The sequence below is a fragment of the Zonotrichia albicollis genome, chromosome 13 (genome assembly GCF_047830755.1).
Source record: "Zonotrichia albicollis isolate bZonAlb1 chromosome 13, bZonAlb1.hap1, whole genome shotgun sequence".
NCBI lineage: Eukaryota > Metazoa > Chordata > Aves > Passeriformes > Passerellidae > Zonotrichia > Zonotrichia albicollis.
Window position 1 is genome coordinate 408656 of NC_133831.1, and position 9542 is coordinate 418197.

At 43.0% G+C, this 9542-nt stretch overlaps 1 protein-coding gene across 2 annotated transcripts in view; it reads right to left on the bottom strand.

Annotated features, from left to right (window-relative positions):
* The window catches only part of AP1G1 (adaptor related protein complex 1 subunit gamma 1), a 37258-nt gene extending 27831 nt beyond the window's left edge, over positions 1-9427 (bottom strand). The window contains exons 1-3 of one of the 2 annotated variants that reach the window (XM_074550622.1): positions 9164-9427; positions 7940-8050; positions 948-1151 (exon numbers count right to left, since the gene is read on the bottom strand). In XM_074550622.1, coding sequence (XP_074406723.1) covers positions 948-1148 — 201 coding nt within the window. In that variant the 5' untranslated portion in view covers positions 1149-1151; positions 7940-8050; positions 9164-9427. The remainder of the gene's footprint in view (positions 1-947; positions 1152-7939; positions 8051-9163) is intronic. The other variant, XM_074550623.1, reaches the window with a different exon arrangement.
* Positions 9428-9542: the final 115 nt, after the last annotated feature.

Consider the following 9542-nt stretch of genomic DNA (forward strand, 5'->3'; position numbering starts at 1 on the left):
TACACAACTTCACTTGCTCTTTTTAAAAACTCTTTATCCTGAGAGAATAATCCAATAATATACAAATAAGATGAGGCACTTGATATGCTACAGCAGAGCCCAAACTCACTAATCCTAACTATCTGTGATTTGATTTCACTGATTTGAGCTTACTGTTTCAGTGAGACATATTAGGACTGGTAAATTCAATCACAAATGGACAGACACACAAGACATGAAGCTACATGAAGGGATAATTTGACTGATTTAAGCTTTACTGAAATCCTAGGTTAGATTACTACTAATAGGACACTTACTGACTTCTAAGCAAAACAATGCCCCAAAGACTAAACAAAGCTAGCCTGAGGGACACCTTGTAGATCAAGAGTTTCCATATTCCTATCTCCTTTACCTAAAATTTCTGTCAAAAATAGCACATCAAAAATAATCCAAGAGATGGAAAACTCACACCTGCATTCTCCAGGTCACCTGACTAAGATGGGGATAAGGAACACAAGCTTCTGACTGCCAGGAACAGACCAGCTCTTTTCTGTCTCAAATACATTACTTTATATGGAAAAGGGCATAGAACCTCCTTTGAACTATATAGTATTTTTCAGAGACAGAACTCCAAAGTGCTATTTTGATCCAATCTAAAAACATCCCTATGTCTTGGACTGTGGTTTAAGCACTACTGCTCTGCAGAAACATGGATGGTGAGGAGGAGATAGTATGGCAAAAGCAGACTAACCTCAAGTTTCAAAACAAAATATGTAAGCCCCAAACAGCAAATATCACTAATGAAGTCTAAACTAACTAACATAGGTTCAGAACATACGTGAAAACAGACCTCAAAACACCCCAAAGGTGTGAAGAACTGCAGCTAGGAATGCTGTGATCAAGGTAATGAGCCCAAAACACAGAAGACAGACTGGCTTATGCACAGAAGGCGCTAAATTTTAACCTACCTGGCCAAAATGTGCAGGATATCCCAGCATGTGCATATACAGCAGCTTTGCCACGTTTCTGCATCGGTATGTGTTATCTTCCTCTCGGAAGGATGACCGGATAGCAGCACATTCTTTTTGGATCATCTCACGCTCTTCTGCCTGGGTTCTTGCTGTCCGGATGGTCCGGATCAACTCCCGCAGTCTGATGGGGGCTGGCATCCTCTGAGACAAGAAAGAGCACTGTAAAACTTTTACTGTCTCTAAAGGTTTCATAATGGTCTCACACTTCCATGTATTCTTTCTTTCTTACTCTACAACTATGTCAGTAAAAGAATGAAGAAAATGTAGGCTACTTCAGTAGCATGGCTAAGAGTAAACTCAAGAACCCAAGGACTTCACTGTACCTTACATCTGCTCTTCCAGAACCTCAGAAATGGGAATTACTCCAATTTGAGCCAGCTGTCAAATGAACATAACATGATTCCCCACCTGAAACAGGTAGAAACAGCACTCTGCAAGGTACTCTCATATTCACATCATTTGCCTCTCTCCAGAAAAGCCAGGCTCCAAAGAAAAATGATCCCAGAATCATGACAACTTGGGACAGAAATCCAATGCAAAACACACCTCTGTTTAACAACCTGCACAAGATTTCATCTAAGTGGCCATTTCAGATGGCCACGCTTCAAAAAACCTGCTAACTTGTGCCATACACACTTCCTTCTTAGAAGTGTGGAAGGCAGCAGAAAAGCAAATGGAAGCACAATCTTAGGTGTGTGGATATTTCAGAGAATCCTGCTTTAAACAGAAATAATCAGGTTTACATCATCCTTCTATTACACCCAATTAGAACAACCCTTTGTGAAACAAACAAGCCTAAGACATTACTGTCTGGCAGTATGGGTGTGAAAGGTGTATACATGAACACAGAGTTGTTTCACCTCAACAGACAGAATACCGATGGAGTCATCTGACCCACAGAGCAATTTAATCTGCCAAGTTCCTGTTAAGAGGAAAGCGGCTATCAAACAGAATCCAAACTTTAGGATTTATGTTCAACAGTTGAACTTTTTAGTTCATGTTCACCAAAGCAGACTTCCGACTTTTGGGGAGCTCAGACTATATAAACATCTTTACAGCCTTCTTTCATCCATGCCAGCGTTTGAACAGAACTGAGCCCTTCTGATAAGGTATCAGACCAACTTGTAAGAAGTTGCCATGTCAGTCTGCTAGAGATTTTGTCTGGGTCACCATTCCCTCTGAATACTGTGTCATACCGTTTAAGCATTGCCATATAAGAAAAAGATGTGCATTCAGGTGCTGCACTTAACTGGCTTACATGATGCCACTGAACAGAAAGGCTGGAACACAGAGCTAACGGGATTTCTTTGCTTGCAGAAAAGCAGAGAAAGATGCATGTACAAGTAAAAAGGTGGCCTTACAGTAAGCCAGACAAAGGCAGCTCTGAGTCTTGATTACAAACCCATACATACACTAGGCCTGTTCAGCCAAACCATGTAGACTCCTCATATTGAAGTTCCCCATCTTCATATTTAAAAAGCTTGAATTTATAGAGACGCAAAGCATTCAGTTTTGAAAGTGGAAGAGTAGAGATATTCTTCCTGCATAAGGAAACTTTGTACCAAAATGCTGACATGTGTAGGATCAAGACTATTGGACACATTAATCCTTACTCTTGTCTTGTCTCTCCATGTCAATTCACAACAGTTCCTCACATTAGTGTGATATGAATACATTAACGGTTGCTATGCACTCATGCTGCAATAACGGGCATAACAGAAATAATCAGGGGAAAGTAAGAAATCCATCTCCAGAACAAGCCCTTCCATGACCACTACCTTTGCTGCCATGCCCTCATGTAATACAGCTCTACATCCTTTCTCAAGGGGAACAAAAGCGATATGATGCATGTAGCACTTAAGGGGTAGGTGTCATATTGATGTATTTATAAAAAATGTCTTATATTTTTTTGCCTATTATTTTCCTGAAAATTGGTAACACTCCGTGGAGTTCTGATTGCAGCACAGTGCTCAGCTTGTGTTTTTCACAACAGTATCATAAATGCAAAAATCTCTTTCCTGGGTGGCAACTGTCCAAGTTAAGTGATGAACTTTTAAGCCTAGACTCATCTACTACACACACACACCACATAGTTCTAAATTGATCTCAATAAGCCACATTCTTGTTGGAAAATTGAGCAGAAGTCACAAAGATAAAAGTGGTCGAGGGAAAAACAGAATTCAACAACGTTACTATATATGTGAAGTACAGCTTTTTATGAATACTTTATTTTCATCCTTTTCCAGTGTTTAGGCAGGACTTCCCGTCTCAGCAAAAGGCAGGTACAATGACGACAAGCTGAAGATCTAACATCATTCATATATTGAAAAAAGTGAATAGTCAGTATTTACAAATATCCTTGCATAAATAAAGAATTAGCAAGGCACATTGTAAAGATTATTTTTTCTCCTCACTTCACAATCACAGGAAAGCAAGCAGAACCAGCACTTCAGAAAGCAAGGATTGATGAGTAAGACCCAAAAAACAATGTCTGAGGCTTCCTGCTGTGCTCACTTGTGTAACAGCTAACACAGCTACAGGGACAGTCCAACCCGAAGGACTAGGAGCAACTGTATCTCACAAACACACACTCCCTGCCTGATGCGAACAGAAAAATGTAGACCTGCTCTGATGGAGGATTACAAAAGGACAAAAGACAGGGCTGTGATTTATTTTCCAATATCGAGAAAAGGGACTTCTAGCCTTGTGCTGCAACTACACACTTTTTTTTTAGTCAATATCAAATCATTCAGCTTTTAATATACCTTGGAATCCATCCCATACAAAAGGTTTTGCACCCATCCATGTAAAACAGCATCTTCCCCTCACAAATCACCTCACATGTTTATCCTTGAAGCTTGAGCTCTTCTTATGTACACTCGTCCAGTATTTCAATACGAGGTAATTCCCACGCAATGCAGCACATTGTTTTTTTCCCCTCCACAAGAAAACGTACTCTTAACATCAAAAATTCTTGCATCAGGTACCTGTTCTTTGCCTTCAGTGACTTTAAGATTCTTCTGCATGCTAATACATTGGAAATCTCATCACAGTTTTGAGTTTCGGACATTTCATGTGTGTGTAAGCAGTAGTTACTGCAGATGAGAAGAAACTTTGGACACGAGAACACTTATATTCACAAGCATTACAGAAGAGATTAACATTTACCTAGTCTCAGCAATTCCTAAGCCTATTACAATGCCAACAGACCTTCACTGCAACAATGGAAGGATAACTATATCATCTAGCAACAGCAGACAGTGGAGCTTCCCTTTAGCTGGTGCCTAAGTGCTTCTCAGAACTTCCTCCAAAGTAGCAAATCTTGTTCTTCTGGATTAGTTAACATTTTTCACCAGTACAGACACATTCTTTTACTCTTTGCACATCAACATAAATGACAAGGCAGTTTGTAGAAGTTCCTACCTATTTCCTCCTTGGGTTGAAATCAGGAGTTTCCTTCAGACATTTCTTTGCCAAGTACAAGCTCCAAAAATCAGAGATGATTTCTGAATACTTGAAAAGAGCCTACTAGTTAATATTTACAATATCTGGTAGAGTTGCACACAGAATTCTTCAATCTTACCGATCTTTTTTCCTCTTCTAATTTCAAAAGCCTTGCTCCTTAGAAGAACATACTATCAAGATCAAAACTTCTGAGAGAGTCGGAGACCTAATTCAGATTAGTTCAAGTTGTATAGGCGGCTGGTGTTTAAATTCCTTAGAAAACAAAATTCCTGCTTCTTTCCTGAAATCCAGAGACTAGGAAAGGTGTCGCCTCAGTGATCCTCCTCCCTCTGCTATTCAGGAATCCTTCCCATGAACCAATAAAAGGCATAATAAGAGGCATTTTCTCTCTCTTTGTGTAACTCATTCCTACTATACACAAGTGGAAAAAAGACAACCAAACCAAACCCAACAAAAATCTTCATTAATTACACCATTTAGTTTTCATTTAAATTGTACTGATAAATCAGTGTTTTCTCCTTCATATGGTCTGCTACTAGTGGAAGCTTGTCACGTTTGAAAGTTAAAGATTTTATTCAACAGGCCATTATACCAAAAACATTTGAGTACAGAACTTCACCAGAAATCTCTCTTAGAATACAGCCACATTCAAATACGATGGGTCACCTCTTATATTTACAACACACACCTAATATTATCAAAACCCACCTTGAAAATGCTCAAGTGCTTTAGTTAAGCTTTATTCCTCTATCAGGAATTGCAGAGTAAACACAAAGGATAGTCCTTAAACACTGAGTTGAGAGCACATTCTCTGGAAACTATTCAGAAATGTTAGCTTACATTTAAAATATCCTACGCGTTTCTAAGACGATAAAACTTTAAAAAATAACAGCTGCTTTAAAACTTCTTTAGGACAAATTATCAGACATTTAACATTCCATTATTATTTAGCCTTTAATTCTGGAAACATTAAGACATAAAGGCCATCAAAAGAATGAAATTATTTATAGAAGATACCTACTGTTTGGGGAAATGATCTGAATTTTCAGTTGTGGTGATTTCACACCAAGTTACAGCTTTTCATGTAAACAGCATTCCTGAACTTGTTTCTGTCTAGAAAACACCCCAAGCCTGAAGCAGCATAGGTTTCAAACACATCTAAAACACACAACTCCAGTTGCTCCACCCCAACACATACATAAGCAATCACACTCCTCAAGCAACACCAGCTTTTGGGAAGTTACACAACTGAAGCCAGATCAAACTCCCAACTGAAATCAACAGCAGAACTCCACTACTTGCTTAGGTGCAACTCAATCCAGCCTAGTACACACAAGAGCAGAGGATCTGTCCAGACTCCATGAAAGGAGTTAATTGCAGCGCTGACACACAACACTGATGGCTTCCACTCCACATTGCTATCAGCAGGCTTCCCACTTCTATCAGACACTTAAAAATATTTTAGCAATAAAACCAAAAACATACTCTCCAAGTAGAGATGAGGGTGTCAACAAATGCAGAGATATTAGTATATGGTCTAGTATTATCAATATTTATACAGATAACAGTAAATATTAAATTATTGTAACTATTTATACAATAAACACCAAAGCAAGGAGCACCATCATCATCATCATCGAGAAGGGAAAAGGCAACACAAATGAGCTGAGAGAAAGAGCAACCAACCATGGAACATGGTAAGTGCAGCAATCTCAGGTGAGGAAAAAGCTGTTGAATGCAATAGAGAACTAGAAAGCAACATCAGAAAATCAGAGAGCAATTAAGTCAGCAGGGGGCTTCAAAATGCACTGTCCTAAGAAAAGGCATCAGAGTTACACTTTGCTTTATGCAGAGACAGCTGGAGGACAGCAGGGGAGGTCAAATAAGAAAAAAGTATCCCAAAACAAGAGCTAAAAAATGGTCTTGGAAGAAGAGATGGCCCCACTTCCAGTTACATTGGAAAAAACCAAACCCACCAACAAGAAATGCAGCACAACAGTACTCAAGAAGCAAGGCTCGGGGCTGCTCAAGAGCAGAGAGGAAGAGGAGAGGCAGGACAGAGACTGAGGACATGGGCAGTGGGATTGGGTGGGATCTGTGCAAACAACTGCAGACTCCCTCCCACTCCCTGCTGACTGAGGCAAGGTCCCAGAGCACAAGTCAGCACTTTGGATGAGGTATCCCATTCCTGCACAGCTGTGCATATACACCAAACACAGCAACTCCTGAACTGCCTTCCAAAGACATACTGAGCTCCTAATCAGCACAAACATTAACCTCGACAACTGCCAAAAAGAAAAGAAATATCTCCCTATTTTTTTAGAAGCTAAAAAATATAGGAAGAAGAATTAGCACAGCTATATAGCTGATCACCATGATAGATACAAGCAGAATTCCAGATTTTTCTGGCTTGTGTTTCAATACTTCAATCACCACTGACCTATAGGTACTCTGGCTATTTTACTTCCTGTTCACTCACTTTCCTGCAGAGCTAAGCTTTAAATAATAATAAAAAAGCCACTAGTTTTTCACAAAAAAAAAAACCCACACCCCTCTATATCCTAGCTAATGCCAGAGGAAGACAAGATGACACATTTTTACATTAATTAACATGAACTGTACAACAGGCCACGTAACTTCAACAATGCCCTAGGAAATTCTAATCTTTGATTTCACTTGTAGCATTTCTGCCAAATAGCAGATATAGGCTGCACTAATACCTGTGATATCAGCAGATTCACTTGTACTCACATTACTGTAGCTCTGTCTTTTGAGTTACAGCCTCATCCTGTATTTACTTATTAAGTCCGAAACTCTCCTCCAGTGAAGTAATGCTCCTCCCATGGCAGAACAGACCCTTTCCCTAAAGAACAGCTGAGTATCATCTAGGACAAATGAGCACCACCTGCATTCAGAAGGACTTGCTCTCTCATTAAAAAATGGGATAAGCTCAAACAACCCATCCCCTGCAGTTATATGGGGCCAGCTCACAAATACAAATATTCACGCTGGAGAGGCACCAGCAGCTTTACTGAGTGCTGTCACTTTTAGCAGCAGCGAAGGTGTGTGTGAGCCTGCACGCTTGGAGAGCTGGTGTTCCACACCTGAGCTGCACTCAGCAGGGTGGGCTCTGTGCCACTGCCCACCCTTCTCACACCACGGCCTGACACACTCACTCATCTCCCTGCACACCAAGAACATTCCTGTTATCCCTTCATCTCTCACAGGGCACCACCAAGGTACTACAGGACCTTTCCATCTCTACCATGCCACCTTCAGGAAAACAGACCAGCACTTACAGGAACAGGAAAGAAAAACAGCAAAAAAGAAGAAAATGCTTTATATCATAAAAGGAGGAAATCTGAAAGTTATCTTACACAATGGAAACACAAAAGCTGGATCCCTTCACAAAACAATTATCCAAGACTTACTTTTCCCTTCTCAAGAAATAGGAATCTAAATACCTCTCCTCTCCTTCTCCCAGCACAGAAGAATGGAAGGGTTCACACCAGCCTCCTCAGATAAAAACCCTCAATATCTCCTGCCTTCATTCAGCTCTCGACAATTTTCAAATCCTGTGCCAAACACCAGAGAGCACACGAGTAAACAGAAGAAAGAATTTGGCAACAGAACATGATATGCAAACAAACAAAGGAAAAAATATCAAGTGTAGTTTGGAGGAGCAGTAGCAGGGAAACGGGTACAAAAAGCTGTTGTGCTCTTCCACACAGAAGTGAATCGCACACAAAAAAAAAATAGGAGAAACAAAACAGCACAAATTTCTCTGCCATTTTAAATGTAGGCTGCTAGGAGCATCCCTAAAGGATTCCCCTGCATTTATAGGAGAAAACACACATATATTTTACTGTTTAAGCCACTATGGACCAAACACCTTTTGGCCACACATGTGACACTCCTATCCTTCCAAAGATGTTCCACTGGGATTCTGTGCTGTCCCATTAATACTTCAAGCATCAGAAACTGAAATTTGTCACTCAACACTTTAACACATCACTTTCAACACAATAAAACACACACCTGTTCCATCTGTTAACTTTAAAAACAACGTCTACTATAAAATAAATTACAATTTATCTTATAGCTCGTGCGAGAACTCAACCAGCCTTGAAGAAGGGACTGGAAGGCACTATTACAGACCGGCTGTCAGACGGCAGCTCACTGCAAATACCTTTAGCCAGAGCGAACACCTCTGCCATTAAAACCCGTGAACGGTAAGTAATGCAGGCGCTGTAACCCTCGGAGCGCTTGTGCAGCCTAGGCAATAAGGTACCGAGAGAAAGAAGGACGGGCACAAGTCCCGGCTTCTCCCCAGACGGCCCCGGGCCACAGCACGAACCAGCTCCCGAGGTACACGCTCCGCTCCCGCTGCCCCGGAGCGCCGGGAACGCCGGCCGAGGCAGAACCCGCACCGCCGTGTGCCCGGCAAAGAACGGCCAGGGCAGGCACGGACCGCTCCCGACGCCCGAGCTGGAGGCCGCGGGGCTCAGGGCAGAGTTCGAAGCGGGCCGGGCAGAGGCGGCGAGAGGGCAGGGGGCGGCCTCGCGGACAGAGCGGCCGAGGCCTAGCCGCGGAATTCGGCCCCAAGACTCGCGGGGGCCCAGGTGGCGGGAGCTGGAGTCAGGGGAGGCCCGGCCTGGGCGGCGGAGGCCCGAACCGGTCCCACTCACCAGGCCGGTCCCTGCAGCAGCAGCGGCGGACAGAGCCGGGCATTCAAAATGGCGGCGGCGCGGCCGCGGCACCGATACTGCAGGCGGAGGGATCCGCGCGCCGGCTCGCCCCCCGCCACCCCGCAGGCTCTCCCGACCGCGGGCGGGAGCGCGGCCGCGCCGGGTTCGGCGGGAACGGGGCGGGGATGGCGAGAGCGTGGTTCAGCACCGCCGGTGGCGGGACGGAAAATGCCGCTTGCACTACTTTTCTTGGCGGAAGCACCCGTGAGGTTGTTCTTACACTAAAAGGTGCGTCTGCACCGTGGCAGTCCCTGATGACGTCACGCGCGGGGCGGTCCCGTCAGCGCGCGCGCACCCCGCGGCGGGGCCGGGCGGGACC